The sequence below is a fragment of the Colobus angolensis genome, unplaced genomic scaffold (genome assembly GCF_000951035.1).
Source record: "Colobus angolensis palliatus isolate OR3802 unplaced genomic scaffold, Cang.pa_1.0 Scaffold117, whole genome shotgun sequence".
NCBI lineage: Eukaryota > Metazoa > Chordata > Mammalia > Primates > Cercopithecidae > Colobus > Colobus angolensis.
Genome location: NW_012112808.1, coordinates 7900206 through 7927188, shown reverse-complemented (window position 1 = coordinate 7927188; position 26983 = coordinate 7900206). Strand labels below are relative to the sequence as shown.

Below are 26983 nucleotides of genomic sequence, written 5' to 3'. Positions count from 1 at the left end.
AACAAAGCAATAGTCTTTGTATGTGTGTCTAAATATGTTTTGGTAATCAAATGAAAATGCATATGTAAGTGCTGTATGTGAACTCCAAACACACATTTAAGCAATTTATAGTGTGCTTAGTAGCAAGGAAAAACATGAGTACAAATTGCAATCTAATGAAATACAAAAAATATGCTAAGGAGCATAGACTATTTGGCCATTAAATTGTCAACTTGAAGATTTAACACAAGCCCTTAAAACTGGAGCACAAGTCTACATTAAATTTGTAAAAATGTTATTTATCTCACAGAGAGTTTTGAGTTAGCCAGATCAGTCACTGTTGTATTAACAACAAAGTTAAAGCTTTTGTTATGTCTTGCTGACACTATCTTTTAAAATCTGCTTCTTCAAATTGACTTCTTTGTCCTTTGGTTTGGACATCTGATTATAGAAATAAATAGTTTTCTGCAAAAGTTAGTTTTAAAAAACCATGCTTGGTCAAGATTTTCAAAGTAGAAATACTGCAAAATAACAAGAACACAAAACAGAGTTTCAAAAGTTTAACTTTATTTTTTTTTACTAAAGTCCAGAAATTTCTGTAAGACAAGTACATTAATGAAATGTTTCCAAAGAAATACTGAACAATATATACTCTAGTTTGCTGAGGGTTCCAGCTCAAGAGTTCAAACCTAATTCTTGTGCAATAAAAATCAGCATGGATCTTAGATGATCTAGAATATACTGTGTTTTGAAATCCACAGCTGGTTTCGTTTTTAACCATAATGAAAAACCAGTACTCCTATTCCATCAAATTGTGTTTTATAAGCAATAATAAATTCAGACCCACTGTATTATGCAACATACATCTTTGGAAAGCAACATAAACAGTGAGATCAGATCAGTAGAAATATACACAGTTAAAAGAAATACACAAAGTACTGTAGTTTTATTAAAAACTACTACTTGAGAAAGAAATCTTTCCACAAATAGCATAAAACTGTAGAATGATGAACGGATTTGGGAAAGCTTTACAAAAGCTTAATTCCAATTGTATCTTCCTGAGGGTGGTGGCAAAGGGTATTTCCTTCCTTCTCTGGGATATCCCTGAAAATAAACAAAAGAAAAGAGTTTATTTTCTGGACTGATACTCCTGCAAGTCAGTTAATTTTACACTTCTATGGAAAAATACATCATAAGGAAACTGAGTATGTGTTAAAGGTACAGCACATGGAAAGGTCCCATAAACAGGTGCTTTGATCCAGAGCTTTAACACAAAGTTGTTGCAAAGTTGGAGGCTAGCACAAATGCTATCACTGAAAAATTAAAAAAAAAACTTAACAATCACAAATGCACACAAATGCACTAGAGTTAAGTGTTTTGTGTACACAACATGTACAGACAGTGGTTCTCAATTTTCCCACCGTCCTAGCAGTAGTAATTCAAGTCACTTTGTTGTAAGATACCCACATCAATTTAGACTTATTACACAAGGAAAGTAACGTTGCTTTAACCAAGGCAAGAGCTTGCTAAGTCAGTTAAGGCCAAATTGATTTTAGGGATTTTTTTATTTAGCAACAAAAAGTAGGACATTAAATGATATATTAAGGTTATTACACAATCCATTAGCAATGACCTTTATAACAAACATATCCTAGAATGCTTGCAAATAAAATTTCTGTATAACAAAAGATAAACCTGACACCTCTTCATTGTAAGTCCTTTTCTAGGCCTCTAGGATTTTGAAATGGAACCCCCTCCCACCTCATTTTGCCACCCAGACAGCACTTCAGTACTTTAAATATGAACATGGGCAGACTCAAGAATGTAGGCTAAGGCCTTGTTTGGTGATATAAAACTTTACTAAACATACAATGAAGTAATGATTTTATGTTTTTAACAACAGACTTCCGCAATTCAATAGTGCTTCAAAAATTGTGATTTAATAAAAAGTATCTCCATGGAAAAGAGACTGAGAAAGAAGAAATGTTATTTTCAAAAAGTCCTAAAAGAATAATAAATTTACCAATTAGTTTATATCTTTTAAGTAAGTAAGAATGTTATCTCCTACAACAGCAGAGAGTTTCTTTAAAAGGAAGATCTCCAAAGGAGGGAGGAAAATGGATGAACTGGGGTCAGCAGTCTAGGCAGCCAGCCCCCCAGCTCTCCTGCACAACTGTGTGGGGTTTTTAGGGTTTCAGTTCCTGACTTGGAAAATGAAGTGACTAGACTACACATTCTCCAAGTTTCTTTCAGTTACAAATATGTCCTCACTTCAAAAATGCTCATCACTGAAACTGCCTAGTGCCATCTAACCACAGTAACATAAAGAGCCTTAATTCACTCATGTGATTTTTAGAGGTCCTGGTTTGAAAGAATTCAAAGCAAAATTCTATAAACTGATTTAAATAAACTGTAAAAAAATCCTCTCAGAAGACATTAACTATTTGCAGTTAAGGTGACTGATTATCTTCTTGTAAGGTGGAGATACTTGTAAGAATACATCAAAAAAGTATACAAAATATGTTCCTTAGCTGTGAGAAGAGAGGTCTTACTAATTAATATGTGAAGCACTGCAGAAGGCCTGGAGGCAACACCAGGTAAGCAATTTAAAAACCACTTCACATCACTGCAGGTGCCAAACTCCATAAACATTACACTTTGAATCATAGCATTCTCTAGTAAGGATTCCATTAACAGCATGTAAATACTGTCCAGGGTGTCAAATTGCTGGAGGAAATTATGTCAAATAGACCTCTGTCTTAAATGCTAAAACTGGATGCTGTAAAGAGAAGGAAATGAAGCTTACATATACTAAATTTGTCTAGGAATTATGACATCCAGTGATACAGCTGCTTACATTGAGAAGAAAAATATGTGGAAGATTATCAAGCAGAGATTTCTTTTATGAGGAGGGATATCAGATGAATCAAGACAGGAGACTTCTAAAATAACAACATTTTAAAATGACTTCTAAAAGACAACAGCTGAAAAAGTAGACTTACTTTCCAGCTTCCAGAAAATCACCCATTACGAGGGATCTAGGTTCTACTAAAGAACAATACCCTTAAAGAAAAAACAATGTTTTGGTGACTGACTATATTTGGACTAATTATCACTGACTGCTATGATTTAAAGGGCTTTTGGGTTAGAAATTCTTTGGCATCTTCAAGGTATATAATCTATTTAGTGAGGCAGGTTGGTACTCAACCCATATACATTTTTAATGACAGACCAAAGTTCAGCCAAGCTACTCTATCAGTGTCTTCTCCAGAAATGTTGGTAAGAAAATATGGAGTCCTGTGAGGCTTGTTGAAATATAAAGTGAGCAGTATGCTTTTCATCCCACAACCCATTTACCTGTCTCCCTCCACGATCATCTCGTCTGGGTGGATACCCACCAGGCCCAGCTAGCATCTGGTACTGGTTTGGCTGGAAGGCTGCATTCTGGGTTTGCAGCATCCGGTTCCATGGGAGCAGGGGTTCAGCCCCAACGCCTCTGTAGAAAAGTACCAGGTGTACATCAGAAGCCACGCCTACTATACAGCACAAAGCCTCAAATCGGCAGGTATCATCTCCAAATTTTAGTACAATCAAATTTACCTGGATTTATCATATAGGATACAGAGTATCAGAATGGCCTTTGTGTCCCTTATATCCAGTATAATCTAACATGTTTCATGAAGCATGAGCATTTATTACAATGGACGTTTAAACTCAACTGAGAAGTTCTGACTTTTACAAATTATTTTGTTCATTTTCAATTGGGAAATTTCCTTTTTAGTTACTTAAAGATGTAGACCCAAGATCACCAAGTTGGCTACATTTAAGATGCTATCCAAACAGTAAACATGTACATGACAGGAGAATGAGGCTTTATTTTCAAAAATGTCCAGACTCATTCTTGGATCCATTCTCTCTACTTAATTGCAGGTTGCAAATGAATTCTTACTGCTGAGTATTTTGAATCCAGGGTAGGAGACTTGGCTGTTTTTTCCCATCCATTATTCTGTTCAATATGTCAGAAGGTCTGATTGGAAGGAAACCTTTTCAAGTTCTATTGATGCAGCTTTCAATTGACCACGGTGACCTAGCAACATGAGCACTAATTGGCATGGGCTGACTGGCATTTGGTGTACAGTTTACATGGGAACACAGATTCAACGGCTATTATAACCCAGTTTGCTGTCCCAGATTACTAGTCGAAAGAAATGTTTTAATTGTCTTCAAGTGCCTATTTTAACTTTGCAGATGCAAAGCAAAAGGTGTAATGTACTAAATCATAACTTAATTAAAAACTGTCACATAAACAATGTAGCAAGGATATATACCTTCTAAAGGCAATCACCGTTTAAGACTTTACTTTCCCCTTAAGGCACTTTCCATAACTTCCATTTTATGGAAGGCACTATAAAGAATAAACAGAGGCAAATGCGCCAGTATATCTGAACATTAAAAGCTTTGGGGCCACTGACCATGTTAGGAGGAATTCAATAAAACTTTAAATTCACTGAAATGCTGACTAGCTGGTAATCAGTTATAACCATAGCAGCATAAGAATTTCAATTCCGAGGTCTTAGGGGAAAAAAGCCCGGTGCTGGGCTCACTGGGTAAAGCATTCTTCTCACATCTATTCAAGCCTGAATCCATCCTCTCTACCCCCACTCTCCTCCCTTCACTTGGAGCTTGCCTTCTTTTTATTAAAACAACACCAGAGATAATTATTTTTGTGTGATGGCTCGAAGAGATGAACTGCTCTCTAAAGAACTCTAGAAAGACTAAAGCTTTTCTGTACAGTTGGTAGCTGAAACCAGAGCTCTAATAACCATATGTTATAAGTAATTCAGAATACAATTAAAAATTTAAAAGTTTTTATCTCAGAAAGAAAATCATATGGCTAGGGCTTTTAATTATTTTTCCAGGATAATTACTAGCACAAATATATTTTAGCAAGAATGCCTCCATCTATTTTAGCAAGAACAGCTCCATGTGCAGAGATAGGAATGGTCTCTTTCAGTCTCTGCAGAAGTGAAGAGCTAAACTAAGGTTTGTGCTGTAACCAAAGTCTCCTCAAAACTGGGCCAATTAATGCAAAACCCATACACTAAAAATACAATTCATATCTTAACTGTGATCAGTTTTTCTTTTGAGTCTTACAATAATAAAATTCAACTGAGTTTTAGGAAGATCTGCTGGCATAAATAATATACATTATAAATGCAACTCAAAACTATTTTATGTTCCAAAAACAGATTAAGAACAAAGCCACAGTTTAAAAACGCAAGTTATTTTTGTTTGATTACTTATAATGTTTTTTGACAAAGATAATTTTTATGGAAAAAATCATCAATAATTAAAATTAAACAGAAGAACAAAGCAAGGATGTCATGTACTACCCTCTTCTGACTTTTATGACAGAAAGGCCTTTATTTTCAACAAGTTTATCTATATGTCTAGACTAATTATATAATTTGCAAATACTTACAAAACTAAAAATTTGCCTAGGAAATTATGTTTTAAAATCTGGGATGGAAGCACAGAGACTGACATATCCTAACTTCTAAAAATTAGCAATGAGGCCAGGCACAGTAGCTCAGCTTGTCATCCAGCACTCCAGGAGGCCGAGGCAGGCAGATCACTTCAGCCCAGGAGTCTGAGACCAGCCTGGGCAACATGGCGAAACCCCGTCTCTAATAAAAATACAAAAATCAGCCAGGCATGGTAGTGTAGGGGCCTGTAGGCCCAGCTACTTGGGAGGCTGAGGCATAAGAATCACTTGAACCTGGATGGCAGAAGCTGCAGTGAGCCAAGATCATGACATTACACTCTAGCCTGGGTGATGGAGTGAGACCTTGTCTCGATAAATAAATAAATAAATAAAGTTAATAAATAAGGCAACTTATTTGAGCCATTTGGCATCACAGATGACAACAATATTCTTAAGTTTCCAAATTGTTTTGGAAAGTTACTGGAGATGTGAACTACTATGAATTTGGATATTTTAAATGTATACATATGGTAAAATTGGAGTTTTAAAGGATTTTTCATGATTGAGCTTAACACCCATAGGAAAAAAATTAAATGGCTGCCTTGCAAATGACTGAAAAAGAGGCCTCCATTGACAAGAAGAATCCAAACAATGTGGCAGAACTCAAGTGACAAAGATAACGCTGGATATCTATTAACTCTAGGCTGTGTCTGTGTTGGGAGGATGTTCCTGTTGTATTTTTAAATCTACTGGATATATGGGTTATACATACCATCTTAAAGTAGGAAATTATTCAAGAAATGCAATGTAATAAAAAAAAAAAAAACACTCAAAAGTCTCTTAATAGGATTCTCAACGAACACTCAGAATAGTGCCATGGAAACATACTGAACTAAGGATTGGTAAAACCTGGTTCTGGAACAAAATGGTGTATTTCTTAAATGTCTGTAGGACTTTTATGATAGAACTCTATTATGCTCACATTTACCTTTTGCTTTCAGGTATAATTTTAAGTATTTGACTAAAACTAAAACAAAAAACATCCCCACAAAACTTGTCACTAACCAGCTGGGTTCACAAAGTCAGAATAATACTAGTACTTGGCTAGGGTAGAATAAGAACAAAACCTGATGGACAGCAGGGCAAGGGAAGGGACAATGATGATGATCTTAGGAAAACTTTTAATGTCAACAGAGGGGAGGAAAAGCTGTTGGGGCCTTAGAAGTGGAAACAGATCCTTTACTTCCTTTGAAGTCCCTATGTCTTTATATTATGCTCAAAGTAAATATTCTGGTAAGTTTTGTTCCAGTGAAAAGTTTCTTGGTAAAGAATGGCACAAAAGAGTGACCTTAGGTAAGCTGCTGAACTTCTCTGTGCCTCACTTTCTTCATTTGCAAAAATATAAAAATAATAGCATCTATTTCAATGCACTGCTGGGAGGAATAAATGAAATCATTCTTATTAAAGGATGTTAACAGTGTTAACACTTCGTAAGCAGACAAACATTTGCCATTATTATCAGTATGGAAAGTGAGCAGTAAGATAGGGAAACCAAGTATATAATTTAGGAAAAATTTACCCTTTATTCATTTAATTTCTGCTTAAAATTGGTGGTACCGAGGAAAATGAAACAGCACATACTGTGTGCTTTCAGAAAATATACTAAAATCAAAACATTAATACACACATTGCTAGTCATACTACATTTAAGGAGACTTGCACTAAGTTAATACTGTCAGTAAACATCGAATAACATGATTCCTTTTATCCTCTTGAAGATAACAGTGAAATCAAGTTTTGGAGTCTCTAAAGAGTTATAAAGTTTTCTTAAAAGGGGAGCTGCATTTAGAACCCCATTTATAAAAACACTTTATTCATTTCAGATGTGAACAGATTAGAGATTGTTAACATGGCAGAGGAGAAGATAATAGAACAGATTAAAACTGGGAAGGCAAAAAAGAAAGCCTTATTATGATGTGGCTTAATTTGTTTTTGCATTTACTGATGTTGGCAAAACCATCGTGAAATGATGCATTTTAAAGCTGGCCTTTAAAAATTATTCTACAGAAGTTAATTATTCATAACGTGCCTAGTTATCTTGTTGTACAGAGTCCATCTGACTTAGGAGCACACAACTTATCAATGAAGGAATACGTGTTAAACATCCCTTGTTATTAAACCATGTCACATTCTTCCTAGTCCATGGTACTTATTAGACTGCAGATCCCATAATCCTCTTCTGAGTCCCTTCTGCGTTTAATTCAGTTCAGTCTTAAGTAGTTAAAGAAACTGTTTTCAGTGGCAACTAATAACTACTGACCTACAGTGACACTGCCCTACAATAGGCTTGTCAGCCCTGAAAAAGTTGTACCAAAGAAGCTGATTAGGACTTCAAGAGGTTTGCAGCAAGAATCAATGGTTGGTCTGTACTAACGCTGCATTGCCCGCACAGAAATGATAAAAGTGGAACACCATTAGTTATGCCTCATTAAGCTGCACAACCCTTCTAAAAAGAAATTTGTTTAGCCTGACCAAAACCTAATACCATTTTAAGCTGTGTTGCATTTTTCAGGGCATCTCAAAAGCATCAATAAAATAAAGGCGAACAACCAAGAAAGTAAGAAAGTATATTAAACATGAGTCTTTTAATTCAAAGTATTAGCTATATACTTTCCTTTTAAAGGATAGGCACAAGGGAAACTGTTTTTGGTGGGAAAAAGTACATTTCAAACCACGGAGGCTTTAGCTTCCATAAAACCCGTAAGCCCCAAATGTTGGTGTCAGAAAGTATTTAAAAGTCATGTCTACTTTAATATTACCTGTCAAACCTTTGCTGCTGGAAAAGGGGAGGAGGACCTCGCCAGGAATCCTGGGGCCTCATATCTGCAAAAGAAACAGAAAGGGTTAAGAAGATTTTTTAAAGTAACCAATATTCAACTACCCAATATTTTATAATTAAAAGTTCTTGAAAAGAATCTGAGAAAGACTGTAAACTAAATAAACTAGTATCATAATAACACACGCCACAAACGTATAAAGATAAGTAACTAACAGGGTCAGCAAATTTTTTATTATTTTTCCTTTGATAACAAAATAGGTTTAGTAATCCCTGGCCACTAAACTCACATAATCGTGTGTGTGTGTGTGTGTGTGTGTGTGTAAGTAAAGATACATATATTTTACACAGTTTTTACATTTATATTTTAAATGCTGTGCAAAAGGAAAGGTTTAGTTCTTTTCCATAAATAGAATACAAACTGAATGAATAGTATCTACAACAGAAATCCTGAAATTTTCCTTCTGAAGGCACAAATTGCTATCATTAACATTAAACAAAGCACACACAATCTCTCCAACACAAACCAAGAAAACAGGTTAATGAAGAGACCACCCATTTCTCCATCTTTTCTGATAGTTTTCTTGTAACACAAAGCTGAACTAGCAACATCATCTAACTAGAAGAAACAATTAAATGGCTCCTGCTCTTCTACGTAAACTGACGGATATGGGATGAAAGAAACATCTGGGCCTGTCTATATCAACGAACCACAGCTTGCAGTCACTTCACCTTCAGCCGGGTCTGCTGTGACCTAATTAAAACTGCTGGTTCCAGAAGTTGTCTAATGAGATCACCCTGCGAGGACAGTAACCTCCTCTAGACTCCCGAGACAAGGACAACAAGGCTTACCATAATGTATTCAGGCTCACATTTTAATAGAAACACAAACTAAAAAATGCTTTTCAAAATTACTTTCTTAAAGAATAGAAGAGTTGACAGCTTATCTCTGGTTAGAAACCAAAAATATATATGGTTTTTTACTTAAGAGAGAGAGAGAAAGAAAAAAGGAGAATCATGCTTTAAAAGCCCCATGACAAAGAACATGGAATCAATAAAATATCTAGCTGCTCACAATGATTCTAGCTCACAATGATTCTAGCTCACAACTGGCGGCCTCAGCTCTGGGCTTCCTTCCCATCTTGACATGCTGAGAAGGCCAGACTGAAGATTTTCTTTATGTGGACAAACTACCTGAAGGCAGGCAATCTGCAGCTGCCACAGCCACTCCCACCTCAGTCCATGGCCAGCTGGAAAAGTTTCTGCAGCCATACCCATGGGTGCCAAACATACCTCTCAGAAAGGTGCAGGAAGCCCTTTACCAGCTGTCACTTCCAGGCAGATTCCCATTGTGAATTAAAAGGTAGTATCTTTAGTCAATTGGAATTAAGTTCCTTTTTCATCTCTTAAGAACCAAACTACTAGCAGTCAAACTGAGTAACAATGTGGAGGATGCTGATTACCATACACTCCACAGAAAACAGAGGAAGACAGTTCCCCACCCTAGGCCCAGAGTAAGTTCTGAGTCATTACTACAGACTATACACTATCAAAAAATCAATTTTTTGAAGAGGTAAAAGTAAAAAATTCTTACAATAATGGCAATCATTTGTATGGTTTATTTCTATGTGAAAACTTAAGATACATTTACATATGACTTTCAATGAGTTACCATTTGTGAGAAAGTAATCTACTGAAAGTAAAATCAATGTTTGAGCCACTTTTTCAGCTCATGTACAAAATTAGTTTAGTGAGAATCAGTTAAAATGTTCCCAGAAGAATTTCATTTTAGTGCCCTTATATACACAAAATTTACAAATGTAACAGAAGTCAAAAGTAGTACAGCAAATATTCATCCGGACCCCTGCCTACCTCTGTACTTCACATCCCCTGGAATCACTGTGGTTACCCTGGAAACACACCCTTTTTTACCATTAGGACTTAATTCCATATTGTGGTTGCCTGGTGTCTCTTTATGTATGGTATAATCGCAGGATACACATTCTCCATGGTACTTATGAAAGCTTCCACGGTGGCTCCCTAATAACATTAAAATCGAATGAAGACAATACAAAGATACAGCTACATTAAGAGAAACCTTCAGAAACAATCTAATGTTTTAAGAAAAATAAAGACGGGAAAAAAACTTGTCTATTTTCTCCTAGAAACTGTGCTAATGCAGATGAAGCCATCAACACCCATAATATATATTCATTAGACTCAAACATGCTATTCTTAGATTAAGCACAGCAGTATTTCTAAGTAGAACTGAAATGTAAAGTTTACTAATATAAATGCTTTTTTTGGAGGAGGAAATAATTGTCTAACCTACACACCTAGAAATGTCTTAAAAAACAGCAAATGTTCCTAATATATCACTTCTAGTGTGCCAGGTGCCTCTCTATTTTCCATTTTCTATCTCTCACCGCCAGGACAATTATTTTTTCCATATAAATTCAGCACATACGAATATTGACAGTTTTTTGTTAAAACCTAAGCAAATTTTCCAAAACTTTCAATAAACTCTGATGCAATTTTTAAAACACTCCTTGTTTTCAATCCAAAAAGAAAAATAAAAAGGCTCAAAGAAATATTTCAAGGTTACTTTTAACCAAATTTCTTTATATGGCTCTTAGTAACATATATAACCTGGAAGTATTCATAAAGTAGAAATATTTCCTGGCTGATCTGTAATGAAGTAGATGGTAAAACAAACTTTTTATCATTCATTTGTATGGCTCTAACAGAAGATCCATTTGAGAGGAAGAAAAAAAATTCTAAGATAGTGAATTGCACTTCAGAAGGTACAGGCGAGAGTAGAAAAATGACAGTTAATTTTTTCCTTTGGTCTTTAAAAACTTATCCCTTTTCTAGAGCTTTAAGGCCATGTAAACCAAGCTTCACCAATAGCTTCTCAAGTGACAATTTACCTAATCAGCGTGGCAATCACAGAAAAGATTCCATGTTTACTGATTGCACTAGGCAAAAATCACTTTTCAATGTGGCTAATTGCCAAGTTTACAGACTGAAATGAAGAGAAGTCACATTTAAGGTTCTCTGGGCTACAAAAACCAAATGCTTTATTCAGACTGAGTACTCAGGGCTACACTTGACTCCAACAAGTTATCAGTACTCTGACAATTACTCATCAGTCAAAACTGACACATCAAAGACAAATCAAACACCAACAGTAAGAAACACCTACAGCAGACATTTGACAGAGAGTTGTCAGTTTGACCAAATGGCCCTTCTTGAGTGCAATTTCATACTACACGAAAATGATTATACTAAAAATACTTTAGACTGAATAAATGCCTTAGAACTCAATCTTACTAAAACGAGCTATCTGACTAAATTTTAAATTTCAAAATTCAATAAAAGATGATCTTTTATCACTTAATACTTTCACAATACTTACTATATACAAGGTACTATTTTAAGTGCTTAGCTTCTTAAATTCATTTAGTCTGGTTCTTTTGTCAGATAAATATTCTTATCCTCTGTACTAGTTTTGAAATGAGGACACTGGGGCAATGACCAAATCTGTCAGAGGTCACACAGCTATTAAGGGTCAGAGTGAGGCCAGGGGCTATGTTCTGGTAACCACTCTCTTACTACACTGTGCAATCTCAAAGTTTCACATGCATTTATGCTGTCAGTTGAAATGGCACTTCATATTAATTTATTTCAGAAGAAGCAGAGGAGAATCACCCATGATTTTGTGCTTCTTAATCAGGAGGCTCAGAAACTTAGGGTTTCAACAAGGTTGGATGGGGGGTTTAACAACTACTCTCAACATCTTAAAAGTTTACAACTGACATTACTACTCATATCCAATTAGGATAGGAAAGAAAAATAACACACATTTTAGTTGTAAACATCTAGGCAAATACAGGATTTATAGGGAGAAAATAAGAAAACATCTTGGCTAAAACACTGGAATCTCTGCTCTTTTTAAAAGGATAATACTGCCCCTCAAAATCTGGCACTAAAATATAAAGAGAAGGGATCAGGTAAAAATCAGTATCAGAGGTTCCTGAAGCGCAAACCAAAACCCAGTATCACTCCAAAGAGCTCAGCTGGTCTGTTGAGGGATGGAAAGAGCGGAGAGGCGCTCTCGAAGCTGTGACAGCCTGGGCGAAATGAACCAGGTCCCCTTCCTGGTCAAGCCTATCTCCCTAGGGACAAAAAGGTACCTCTCTGCCCTCATAGTCAGAGGAAGCAATGGAGAGATGTGGCGCTTAGATTCACTTTACAAGCCTGACCATCCAAGTCCAAATCATCTTAAAGATGCTTTTCCTTGCCCTCTATCTCCTCCCTTTTGTGTTTTTCTTCCTCTTATGGCTAGATATGGAAGAATGGATGAAAGACTGATACACAGGTGAGGACTGGTTCTATATAAATATTGAATCTAGAAGTAACGAGACCACAAGACAAATATGTCAGAAGTCTTAATGACAGTAAACTAAAAGAAAATAAAAACCACAGGCCAGATGTGGTGGCTCACACCTGTAATCCCAACATTTTGGGAGGCTGAGGCGGGTGGATCACTTGAGGCCAGGAGTTTGAGACCAGCCTGGACAACATGGCAAAACGCTGACTCTACTAAAAATACAAAAATTAGCCGAGCGTGGTGGTGCATACTTGTAATCCCAGCTACTTGGGAGGCTAAGGCAGGAGAATCGCTTGAACCTGGAAGGCAGAGGTGCAGCGAGCTGAGATTGTGCCACTGCACTCCAGCCTGGGTGGCAGAGCAAAACTCTGACTAAAAATAAAAAAACCAATAAATCATATGTTGGATTATGTGTAAAGAATATTAGGAAAACATCAGATTTCCTTTTTTCATTGTCTGCAGCATTTGCCTGAGCTTACCATACTTTAATGACCATTCTAGATCAAGCTAATTATTTATCCAATACATTTCTTACAAAAGTATCAGGGAATGATTTGTGAAATGACATGGTTGCCTTCTAGGAAGTCCAAACTCTTAACTCAAGCTTTCCAAGGTTTTCTTATAACCAAGAGCAATCAAAATCCATTAATCTATTCAAATCTTTTTTGAGCTTTTACATTTCTAGTTTATATGCAGACAATCCCCAAATTTCTCCCCAACTACGTCCTCTCTCTCTCGAGCAAGAACCTGACTCCTATGACCACCTAGCACAGATGCCTCTAATGTCTTTCAGGCACGCCGACCCTCACAAATCACTCATCACATTCTTTCATATTTCTTCACCGTCTTGGGTTTCCAAAGTCTGTGAAAAGCCTCAGGAAGCACCCAGGCACTCACAGTGGACACACAGGACTCTTCATTCCCTTCTCCCTCTCCTCCTCACTCTTCATATTCAGTTATCCAGACTTTCAGCCTTCCCTTCCCTCCCACCTTCCGGACTTCGGATCCACTCTGCCACAGTGTAGTTCAGACCCTCATCATCTCTCCTTAACCCATAGAGTTGTGGTTCTAGAATGGAAATGTTATCTGGTTCATTCTTCTGCTAAAGTTTTTAAAACCTGATAAACAAACAGACTAGTGCCCAAATTAAATCAGCAAGGGATAAGAACAGCCAACTTACGAAAGAAAAACTGGTCAGTAAAAATATGACCAAAGTAGCAATTGAAAAATCTTATCTTAAAACAAAGACACATTATTCCTTATCAAATTAGCAAGAACTTTATTTTATGTTAAAGAGACAGGGTCTTGCTGTTACCAGGCTGGCGCTATCATAGCTCACTGCAGCCTCAAACTCCCCAGCTCAACCAAGCCTCCCACCACAGCCTCCTGAGTAGCTGAGACTACAGGCACATACCACCAAGCCTGGTTAAATTTGTGCTTGGATTACAGGTGTGAGCCACTGCACCCGGCCAAGAACTTTTAAAAAATAATACCTGGTATTGGTGGGAGTGGGATATTAGACATTCTCATATGCTATTGTAGGAAGTATAAATTGGTATACTCTTATTTAGAGGTTAATGTGGTGATATTGATCAAAAGTCTAGAAATTCACCATACCTTCTGACCCAGCAATACCATTTCTAGAAATTTAGTCTGCAGTTAAGAAATAAATATATTTTTAAAAGATTATTAGAAAAGCCCTAGATATTAAAAAAAATTAAGCAATATACTTCTAAATAATCCATGGGTACATAATGAAAAATAAAAATCGGAAAATACCATGAACTAAATGATAATAAATATGTGAGACAAAACTTTGTGGGACAAGTCTAAAGTGATTAGAGAGAAATCTGTAACACTGAAGTGCATATATTGGAAAAGACCAAAAATAAATTACCTAATTCTCCATCTCAAAAACTTAGAAAAGAATACCAATTTAATCCCCCCAAAAAGTAGAAGAGAATAATGAAGACAAAAGTAAAATCAACAGAAAACAAATGCACATGGAGGAGGCAAAAGGAAAAAAAATATATATATATATATATTTCTTGATATATATATATCAAGAAAGCCAAAAGGTTAGTTCAATGGGGGGAAAAAAAACAATAAAATTAAATAGGTTCTCCAAAAAAATAGTTTCTAGCAACGCTAATCAAGAAGAGTGACTGTATATTATCAGTATCAGCACTTAATTTTGAAGTCTTACAGTCATTAAAAATATATTTTATTTTATTTTTTATTATACTTTAAGTTCTAGGGTACATGTGCACAACGTGCAGGTTTGTTACATATGTACACATGTGCCATGTTGGTTTGCTGCACCCATTAACTCGTCATTTACATTAGGTATATCTCCTAATGCTATCCCTCCCCTTTCCCCCTCCCCACAATAGGCCCCGGTGTGTGATGTTCTGCTTCCTGTGTCCAAGTGATCTCATTGTTCAATTCCCACCTATGAGTGACAACATGCGGTGTTTGGTTTTCTGGTCTTGGCGATAGTTGGCTGAGAATGATGGTTTCCAGCTGCATCCATGTCCCTACAAAGGACATGAACTCATCCTTTTTTATGGCTGCATAATATTCCATGGTGTATATGTGCCACATTTTCTTAATCCAGTCTGTCACTGATGGACATTTGGGTTGATTCCAAGTCTTTGTTATTGCGAATACTGCTGCAATAAACACACCAAAAGCAACGGCAACAAAAGCCAAAATTAACAAATGGGATCTAATTAAACTAAAGAGCTTCTGCACAGCAAAAGAAACTACCATCAGTGAACAGGCAACCTAAAGAATGGGAGAAAATTTTTGCAATCTACTCATCTGACAAAGGGCTAATATCCAGAATCTACAAAGAACTCAAAGAAAAAAACAAACAACCCCATCAAAAAGTGGGCAAAGGATATGAACAGACACTTCTCAAAAGAAGACATTCATATAGCCAACAGACACATGAAAAAATGCTCATCTTCACTCGCCATTAGGGAAATGCAAATCAAAACCACAATGAGATACCATCTCATACCAGTTAGAACGGCAATCATCAAAAAATCAGGAAACAACAGGTGCTGGAGAGGATGTGGAGAAATAGAAACACTTTTACACTGTTGGTGGGACTGTAAACTAATTCAACCATTGTGGAAAACAGTGTGGCGATTCCTTAAGGATCTAGAACTAGAAATACCATTTGACCCAGCCATCCCATTACTGGGTATATACCCAAAGGATTGTAAATCATGCTGCTATAAAAATATATTTTAAAATCTTACGAACAATTTCTGGCAATAAATTTGAAATTTTAGAATGGGCACACTCCCAACAACAACAACAAAGAACTTACCAAAACCAACATAAGAATTACTGAAAAATCTGAAAAGCCAGTACTAAAAAATGTGAATCTATAATTGAAAACCTTTTCATAAAGGAATCTCTAATCCCAACTGGCTTGACCACTGAATTCTTCTAAAAATTAAGAAATGATAATATTCTTACGATAACCCAGAGAACAAAAATGTAGAAAATATTTTCTAACTTGTTTTATAATGCCAAAAAAAACTCTACCCCAGAACATCCAAAAAAGGGAAAGTAATAAAACTAATCTCTCTCATAATACATAGATTTTAAAAATCCCACCATACAGTGACATACAGAATGTAGTGACATATAAAAAATGATGATATATTCCAGAAATTAGGTTTACTCCAGAAATGCCATGTTGGTTTACCATTTGAAAATCAATCAGTGTAATTTACCATATTAACACAACACAGAAACAACAACAAACAAAACCCCCAGGTCTTAGAGAAAAAAAAAAAAGCATCTGATAAAATTCAATACCCACTAGAAACAAAGAATAGAACAACTTCCTCAATCTGATAAAGGTTATCTACAAAGAAAAAAACTGCAGCAAACATCATATTTAATGATGAAATAGTAAGTTTCCCCCTTGAAACTGATTGGGAATGAAATGAGTATATCTACCATCATCCATCACTTCTATTAATTATGAGAGGTCCTAGCTCGTGCAATAAAGCAAAACAAACCAAACAAAAAAGGCATTAAGATTAGAAAATAAATAAATAAAATGGTCACTACTTGGAGATGACGTAATTGTGTACACAAAAAAATTCAAAAGAACATACAAACTATTGGAAGAAATGAATCTAGTAAGGATGTCAGAAACAAATATTGAAAACAAACTTTCAACGAAGTTGGAAAAAAATCAACTTTATCTCTATATACAAACAAGCAATTACAAAATGATATTTAAGATACTGTTACTTAAAACATCAAAACACATCAATTATATAGTATTGATTATTTTTGTCCTGAATTTTTTACTGTGATGATTTCAGACTTAAAAGTTACAAGATGAGTATAAAGAATTCCCACATCCCCTTCACCCACATTCCATAAATGCTGGCATAAACCTCTATTCATCATATGACACCAATAAAAAAGCGAAAAAGCAAATTGCCAAGTGGAAAAAGATATTTCCAATATAAAACTACTCTCATAACCAGAGTATAAGAACGTCTACAAAACAAAAAGATAGACAACCCAATGTAAAAAACCACACAAACCTTGAACACTACATCACACAAACAAAAATATCCAAATGGTTAATAAACATTTTTTAAACTGCTCTAATTAGTCACCAGGAAGATGCTAACTAAAAGTTCGGTGAGATATCCACTCCCTGCTTAGTCAAATGGCTAAAAGTGCAAAGACTGATGACATCAAGGGTTGGCAACAATATGAAGCAACCAGAACTCTCCTCCACTGCTGGAGGAGTGTAAATTCATACAAACTGAATGTCATTTGGGAAATGTGCCTGACACTTTCATTCACTAAAGCTGAACATACACACAATCCTACAATCTTGCAATTCCACTCCTATGGAGTACATACCTATCATGAGTGTTTACATATGTGCATCGAAGGACGCACAGGTTTCATAGCAGTCCAATCCAGCAACCTTAAACCAGAAACCAACCCAAATGTTATTCCTACTGGATAGGTAAATACATGGTGATATAGTCCTATGATTCAACACTATAAGCAATGAAAATGGATGAACTCATGCCTGTAATCTCAACACTTTGTGAAGACAAGGCACGTGGATCACGAGGTCAGGAGTTGGAGACCAGCCTGGCCAACACGATGAAACCCCATCTTTACTAAAAATACAAAACTTAGCCGGGTGTGGTGGCATAAGCCTGTAATCCCAGCTACTTGGGAGGCTGAGGCAGAACTGCTTGAACCTAGAAGGTGGAGGCTGTAGTGAGCCAAGATCGCGCCACTGCACTCCAGCCTGGGTGACAGAGCAAGACTCCATCTCAGGGAGACAAAAAAAAAAAAGAAAAAAGAAAAAGAAAATGGATGAACTACTGCTACAAGCAATATAAATCTCAGAGACAAAGACTGAAAAAAAGGCAAGCTTTTAAAAGGGTAGTCATGTAGTAGCTTTTAAAACTATTAGGTAAAGTTAAAAAAACAAAAAGGTAATGTATGATACTATGATACTGCAGTCAGGATAGCGGTTCCCTTTAATGGGGGTAGTGCCAGGAAAGGACACAATGGGGGGCTTCTGAGGACTGATGCGTTTCTACTGAATCTGAATGGTGGATACATGAATATATCCATTTCATAAAAACTAAACTGTACAGTTCAATTTGGCACTTTATATATGTTACATTTCAATAAAAAACTATATGTAAAAATACATATACAATAATCTAATTTTCAAAACTTGGACACATGAAATAATAAAAAGAAACACTGCTTATTTCAGGACTATGGAATTATTGGTGTTTTCTATGTTTTATTGCTACATGCCACATTTTATTCAATTAACATGTACTGTAGTTAAAAATGCATTTTAAAAACATTTTTAAAATTAGTTTTCTTCCCCTCGTAATCTGTTCCAAGTATGCTCCCAGTCTAATTTTGTATCAGTTATGCTATGCTTAATACCACCCAACTACTTGCCATGTACTTCAAAGCTCATTGTTTTCTCTCAGCCTAGAGTAGCCCAAATTCCCTACTTTTGGGCTCAATTTAAATACCACATAATTGCCAATTTTTTGTCCATAAACTTTTTCACTTCTCCCATTCCTACGCCCTTTGAAAAGATGTTAAATGTCATTAGAGTCCCAGCACTAATCCTCAGTTGAGTCAGTGTTTACAAGTCACCAGGCAGAGGGTACTTGTTTCTTGCTCTAAATCAATCCCTACTTTACAAAACATATCTCCCAATTTTTTCATGACATAACTGAAATAAAGATATTCTAACTGGAACAGATTCTAATTAAAGTCTGTTTGTAAGTATTTTGTACTTTGTAAGTACACATTAAATCTAATAACAGCCACAACAATGGCAAATAAGGAGTTATTTAACCAAAGTAATATTAGTAAAGTAGAGAGGGGACTCCACTATTTGAAATAAAATGCACAGATGGAAACAAGAGTTGTCTGTTTCCAAAGAAGGCAGACCAAGAACTATAAAACTGTAGGCCCCTAAGGGCATGCAATTCTCTCCTTTGGTGTAAAGCTAATAAATAAAAGAACCTGGCTTCTTTCTTTCCCTATTATTGGAACAGGATCCTTCTGCTAGAAGCAGAAGGCTATGGTATCCATGTAAATGGTAAAGAGTAACAAGAAAAAAGAAACGGATAGGAATGTGTCAATAACAGCTGGCTTTAAAAATATGTTGGATATGCTTTCACCATTTATTGGTAAAATCTTACGGCAAAGATAGTTCATTCAAAATGATTAGACTCTCCTGTTGTACATGGTATGACTTGATACTGCATATATGGAAATACCTAGAAATGTTATTTGCTAAATCTTATGGGAAGCAGCTGTTAACCACTGCACCAAGCAGATTCCCACAGGACCACTGACTCTGTACCTCTGTACCCCTTCTGTGCTTCACTGAATAGAAGTCCATAGTTTTCATGATAGAGTCTCACAAAGCTCCACTCAATGTCATTAAGCCATATAGCAAAGCTATACCGCCAGAGAGAGGGACAGAGATAGAGAGTGAATACACTAAAAACAGAGGGCCCTTAAAAACAGAGGGCCCTGAAAGAGTAAGACCTATAGAACCAATTTCTTCTTGGGTACTACATCCAGAAAATCTGGACTTCTGTTGTGTAAATTAACTGGCATTACAACAGTGCTAGGTGCAGAGTACAAATATTTCCCATCAATTATCCATTTTTAACCTGGCACATTCTTTAATAAGTACAGCTTCGGTTTAAAAACAGCTCTGAGGGGTGTCTATAACAAAGTATCACTCTGTTTTTTGGAAATCAAATTTTTATGAAATATTTCAAACAATCAGAAAAAAATGTTTTAATGATATGACACTCAGATTTAACAAACTTGAGCATCCTGCCACACTGTTTCTTCTCCCCTATGCTGCCCTTGTAGCAACCAGACAACCAGGAATGGAGAAACAAAGCCTTCATGAAGACATTTGTTTTGAGACACTGGCACATGACTTATACTTTTTTGATAAATGGGCATGACAATGGAGCTCAAAAATAACATTAAATGGGGATACAATTTAAAACTAATGTAAAATCTACGAAGTCTAACATTCAACTATCTTTTCTCTTTCCCACTGCAATCCAAATGCCATGTTAATTATGTTTGTGGTCAACATTTCTGACCTGTCCACAGAACAGATTATGAGGGGTTAAGGAAAGACTAAGGTCTTCCAGAACTATAGGGTTAAAGGTATAGTCCACCTAAAGCAGTGCCTGGCTATACTGTAGGTAATACTGAGATACAATTTGAATCAAGAAAGGGACACCTTTGTCTTTCAGGCAACTAAGTGATGACAATCCATATCTATCACATCTGATTTAATTATACTTGTATTAATGAAATAAATTGCAATCATTTCCACATATTTTTTTGCCTGTTAACTGAGAAACAGATTTGTAAGTGAAGATTAAGGAAGAAATCCAAATTATCTTATTCATTTGACTATATATAGTCAAGACAAAAAACAGACCAAGAATAATCAGTCATCCTGAGCAAAAAGAAAAAAGCTGGAATAATCACATTACCTGACTTCAAATTATACTACAGAGCAATAGTAACCACAACAGTATGGTACTGGCATAAAAACAGATAACCCACATCAATGGAACACAATAGAGAACCCAGAAATAAATCCATGTATCTACAGTGAACTCATTTTCGATAAAGGAACCAAACACATACACTGAGGAAAGGACAGTCTCTTCAATAAATGGTGCTGGGAAAACTGGATATCCATACGCAGAAGAATAAAACTATAACTTTATCTCTTATCATATATAAAAATCAAATAAAAATAGTTTAAAGACTTAAATCTATGAAACTACTACAACAAAACTTTGGGGAAAATCTCTAGGATATTGGTTTGGGCAAACATTTCTTGAGCAATACCCCACAAGCACAGGCAACCAAAGCAAAAATGAACCAATGTGATCACATCAAGTTAAAAAGCTTCTGCACAGCAAACAATCAGCAAAGTGAAGAGACAACCCATGGAATGGGAGAAAATATCTGCAAACTATCCATTTGACAAGAGTTTAATAACCAGAATATGTAAGGAGTTCAAACAACTCAATAGGAAAAAAACGTAACCTAATTTTAAAGTGGGCAAAAGATCTGAACAGAATTTCACCAAAGAAGACATACAAATGGCAAACAGGTACATTAAAAAGTTGCTCAACATCATTGATCACCAGAGAAATGAAAATCAAAACTACAATGAGGTATCATCTTGCCCCAGTTAAAATGGCTTTTATCCAAAAGACAGGCAATAACAAATGCCAGTAAGGATGTGGAGAAAAGGGAACCCTCATAGATCACTGATGGGAATGTAAATTACTATAGAACTACCATATGATCCAGCAATCCCTAATGCTAGGTATACACCCCAAAAAAGGGAAATCAGTACATCAAGGAGACATCTGCACTCCCACATTTACTGCAGCACTATTCACAGTAGCCAAGATTTGGAAGCAACCTAAGTGTGCATCAACAGATGATTGGATAAAGAAAATGTGGCACATATACACAATGGAGTATACCGTTCAGCCACAAAAAAGAATGAGATCTTGTCACCTGTAACAACGTGGATGGAAATGGAGGTCGTTAAGTGAAACAAGTCAGGCACAGAAAGACAAACTTCGCATGTTCCCACTATTTGTGGGAGCTATAAATTAAAACAATTGAACTCATGGAGACAGTAGAAAGATGGCTACCAGCAGCTGGGAAGGGTAGTAGGGGAAGGGTTAGGGAGGGGAGGATGGTTAACGGCTATCAAAAAATAGTTAGAAATAATGAATAAGATCTAGTATTTGATAGCATAGCAGGATGACTATAGTCAATAATTTAATTGTACATTTCAAAATAACTTAAGAGTATAATTGGACTGTTTCTAACACAAAGGATAACTGCTAGAGGTGATGGATACCCCATCTACCCTGACATGATTATTACTCATTGTATGCCTGTGTCAAAATATCTCATATATCCCATAAATATATACAGCTACAATGTACCCACAAAAATAAAGATAAAAAATATATGAAAGATTTTGCGTAAGGTATTCTCTTACGACTCTTCTAACTAACATGTTTTTAAAGTTCACTGTCTGCACTGATACAACAAATCTTTTTCAGCAACAAAGATTAGAAACCAACCTTTGCTGTGATATTTAATTCATAATGTGAAATAACCGATTTGTAAAAGCTTACTTGACATAAGTTTTGGAATCTGGGCTTGTCCTCTCAAAAGCGGCCTGTATAAGTTTCCCTGGTAAGTCGCAGGTGGTGGTGCAGCATTGCTGTAAATGCCAGTTCCTGAGCCTCTTGGCATAACATGGCTATAAAAGGACCCAACACAAGAAAAAAAAATTGTACAGTGATATACCCATAATAACACAGCTGACACAAATAAAACAAATGCTCACAGCCATGTCTTCATTAACAGATCTGATTAAGATAATATAAACAAAAAGGTGGTTTATAATTAAAGCTCAAAACTACATAATGGTAACAGTGAGAGCAAATGTTCATCTGCCACACCAAGACTCTTAATTGATAACCACTTAAATATTTACAACTTACATCATACAAAAAATAATTTGAATGTTTTTTCTTTTTTTGCATTATGTTTCAGTTTTGTCCTTAAGGATCCATGTTCTTGCTATCACTGTATACATGACTACTCTACATCTTGCTATTTTTAATTTACTATATCAAATACTTGCCTGTATCTTTTCTTCATCTTTGTAATTCTTTTTTTTTTTTTTTTGAGACGGAGTCTCGCTCTGTCGCCCAGGTTGGAGTGCAGTGGCACGGATTTCCGCTCACTGCAAGCTCCGCCGCCTTCCGGGTTCATGCCATTCTCCTGCCTCAGCCTCCCGAGAAGCTGGGACTACAGATGCCCGCCACCATGCCCGGCTAATTTTTTTTTTTGGTATTTTTTAGTAGAGACGGGGTTTCACCGTGTTTGCCAGGATGGTCTCGATCTCCTGACCCTGTGATCCGCCCGCCTTGGCCTCCCAAAGTGCTGGGATTACAGGCATGAGCCACTGCGCCCAGCCCATCTTTGTAATTCTAACACATAAACCTATAGAATACTTCACTATGTTGATGTCTTACACTTTACTAAACCATTTCTCTCATTTTGTACTAGTAGTATAGATTACAATACAATAGAAATATTTGGGCATATAATTATGCTCATCTAAAATTACTTCCTCCTTACAAATCCAAGAGGTAGGAATTTGGACCAAAGGTTAAGACTATCTTCTGAACTCACCGCTCTATTCAGAGGAAATACTATGTTGCTTTCCAAAATAGCTGAAATAATGCAAAAAGTTATCTTAGGACTATTTTAAATCTGCATTTCTTTTACTGCTACTAAGAATGAAGACTTTCCAAAACAATGACAATAACAGCTAACATTTACATAGTGTTTAGGAACTACCCTAAGCGCGTGACAGACATTAGGCTCACTTAATTCTTACAACTTCATAATTTTAAGACTATGTAGGTATAATTACCGTCTCCACTTCAGGCATAAAGAACTGGAGGCATAGAGTGGTTCAGTAAAGTTCACAAATATATTAAGTGGTTTAAAAAAAAAAAAAGGTATCTGAATCCAGACATTTAAGGTCTAAAGCCCAGGCCGGGCGCGGTGGCTCAAGCCTGTAATCCCAGCACTTTGGGAGGCCGAGACGGGCGGATCATGAGGTCAGGAGATCGAAACCATCCTGGCTAACACGGTGAAACCCTGTCTCTACTAAAAAATACAAAATCTACCCGGGCGAGGTGGCGGGCGCCTGTAGTCCCAGATACTCGGGAGGCTGAGACAGAGAATGGCATAAACCCGGGAGGTGGAGCTTGCAGTGAGCTGAGATCTGGCCACTGCACTCCAGCCTGGGCGACACAGCGAGACTCCATCTCAAAAAAAAAAAAAAAGATCTAAAGCCCATGCTCTTAATCACTCTGCCACACTATCCCTCTTAATATTTGTTGTATAAATTACATGCTGATGGTGACCTTCTGCCTAAATAATTTTTTGAATCTTAAGGTTTCCCCACTAACTGGAATTATCTATTTATAAGTTATCATTATTAATGCATGAATCCTAACTCATTAATATTATGGCAAGCCTGTTGCTCTTTCTATACCAGCTTTACCTACTATTGTTTACAAGTCCCCTCTCTCTATAGTATCTTCTACAGCTAGGAAAAAGACAATTCAGTAACTAATAAGGGCAAAGGATAAAAATCAAAAATTCATAGAAGAGGAAATACAAATGACTAATAAACATATTAAAAGATAATTTCAGTAGGCAGGGAAATGCCAATTCAAGCAACTATGAGATACCACTGTCCAAGCACTGGGCAAACAAAAATTTAAGAGACTGGAGGCTTCCATACCACTGTATTGGTCAATACTTGAAAAAGAGTCTCCATCATACATTAATTAATTCAGCTAAAACTTTCTTGTGGGTAAAGAGGAGGTTTTATTCCCTTGAAGTAACAGTCAGAAAAATAGTAAAACATCTTAGAGAAAGCAACAGAATTCCCATGCAACACATATAGCAATACATAAATGGAGAAGTGAATTTTTAAAAATGAAGAAAAGCAGAGCAGTATCAAAGTTATTAAAATATCTACAAAACAGTTGTATTTTATGGTCTGTTATATATTTGTGGCGTACAATAATGTGTTGTCCAAAATGCCTGTTTAGGTTTTAAAGATGGAGCTCCACTCTTCGCTTGGTTTTAAGTATGTAAGCAATGTTATGAGAGGACATAGTAGTAGTGGTGGTCAGCCATGGTGGTGAGACAAAAATGTATGTGTGAAACAAACTGAGTATTTCTTTTTTTTCTTTTTTGTCGAGACGAGTCTCACTCTGTCGCCCAGGCTGGAGTGCAGTGGCGCGATCTCGGCTCACTGCAGGCTCCACCTCCTGGGTTCACGTCATTCCCTTGCCTCAGCCTCACGAGTAGCTGGGACTACTGGTGCCCGCCACCACACCCGGCTAATTTTTTCTATTTTGTTTAGCAGAGATGGGGTTTCACCATGTTAGCCAGGATGGTCTCGATCTCCTGACTTCATGATCTGCCTGCCTCGGCCTCCCAAAGTGCTGGGATTACAGGAGTGAGCCACCGCACGCGGCCCAAACCCTGTATTTTCATAAAGTTAAAAAAAAAAATTATGGCATAAATACTGACTTGTCTTGAGAGATGATTCAGAAAAAGCAAAATATACAAGGGCTAGAAACTGACAACTCACCCCAAAGTCCTGAAGGCTGCCTGATCCAGGTGCACAGGCCTCCGGTCACGGTTAAAGCCAAGCTGAGGCTTCCACTGCCGTCCATTGCTGGATTTTTCCCAGTCACTAGGTTTCAGTACTGCTGCTGGTTTTCTGACCATTTAAAAAGACAATCCTTAGTAATAGGGATGAAAACCATTTGTACAAAATAAACCTAGGTAATTTACTGTTGTTACCTTGCTCCTGGAAGCATTACAGCTTTAAAAATGTAATCTTCAGCAAACTGTGGGTCTTTAAAATTAATACTGGAAAAGAACAAGAAACAAGTCAATGATCTGATTATATTAGCCTGTCTTAATTATCATGTCAACTGAGGTATTTTTCATGTTTAAGTCCTCTCCAAAAATTATTTTAGTTAATAAATGGGTTTGCCAAATGGCTAAATATCCTCCTCACCAAACTGTCTCTAATTCCTGGTACATATAACCTTCGTGTAACTTTCTCTGTGGGAAAAGTCATGCTCTAGCTAACTATTGGTGATGACAGAGAAATAACAGACATTGCCCCAACTCAAATTTCAATATGATATTGTAGACAGGTCGAAGAGGTTTATAACAACAAAAAATAAAAATAAAATAACCTTTAATTTTGTTCAGTCCATGGCAAAAACCCCTAAGCATCTTGAGGCAGATTAGCCCCTATTTTAATAACTGATATACCAATAGAAATATTTGCAAAATCAAAAAATGCACACAAATAGCTAAGAAATCTATGGGGGAAGGGGGGAGCAAAATTCCAAAAAAAAAATTGAACTTCACAGTTGGACCCTTGTATCCTTCTCTCCTAATGTGTGATTTTAATAATTTTCACCATTTGACAACTACACAAATATGCTTTTTTTTTTTTTTTTGAGACAGGTCTCACTCTCTTGCCTAGGCTGGAGTACAGTGGCAACTCACAGCTCACTGCAGTCTCAACCTCCCAGGCTCAGAGATCCTCTCACCTCAGCCTCCGTCACTAGTGAGACTACAAGTACACAACACCACGCCCGGCTAATTTTTAAAATTTTTGTAGAGACAGGGTTTCCCCACATTGCCCAGGCTGGTCTTGAACTCCTGGACTCGTAAGACCCACCCACCTCAGCTTCCCAAAGCAATGGGATTACAGACATGAGCCACCGTGCCCGGCCAATATGACAATTTTTAAAAGATATACACTCAGGCTTTGAGTATAAGATGGCCTGAACTACTTTTCTGGTGGTGATGGCGGTGGTAGCGGTATGTGTGTGTGTGTACCTATCCCAAAGGTTGGTAAGTACCTAAGTCTGTCTTCTGACACAGCAATGCTTCTTCCAGGACTCTGGTTATACACCAGATTTATACTTAAGGATGCTTATAACACTATTATTCATAATGTTTCAAAGACTGTATAACCCAAGGGTATGAATAATAGTGGACTGGTTAAAAAACTGGAGCTCTTCCTTTTTAGGAA

At 36.5% G+C, this 26983-nt stretch overlaps 1 protein-coding gene across 4 annotated transcripts in view; it reads right to left on the bottom strand.

Moving 5' to 3' along the window:
• Positions 1-526: 526 nt before the first annotated feature.
• Positions 527-26983, bottom strand: part of XRN2 (5'-3' exoribonuclease 2) — an 87995-nt gene continuing 61538 nt past the window's right edge. For 3 of the 4 annotated variants that reach the window (XM_011963224.1, XM_011963234.1, XM_011963227.1), the window contains 6 exons: positions 25729-25797; positions 25514-25645; positions 22458-22585; positions 8284-8347; positions 3337-3475; positions 527-1083 (listed from right to left, as the gene is read on the bottom strand). In XM_011963224.1, the coding sequence (XP_011818614.1) occupies positions 1018-1083; positions 3337-3475; positions 8284-8347; positions 22458-22585; positions 25514-25645; positions 25729-25797 (598 nt within the window). In that variant the 3' untranslated portion in view covers positions 527-1017. Of the gene's footprint in view, positions 1084-2815; positions 3476-8283; positions 8348-22457; positions 22586-25513; positions 25646-25728; positions 25798-26983 lie in introns of those variants that run through there. The other variant, XM_011963219.1, reaches the window with a different exon arrangement.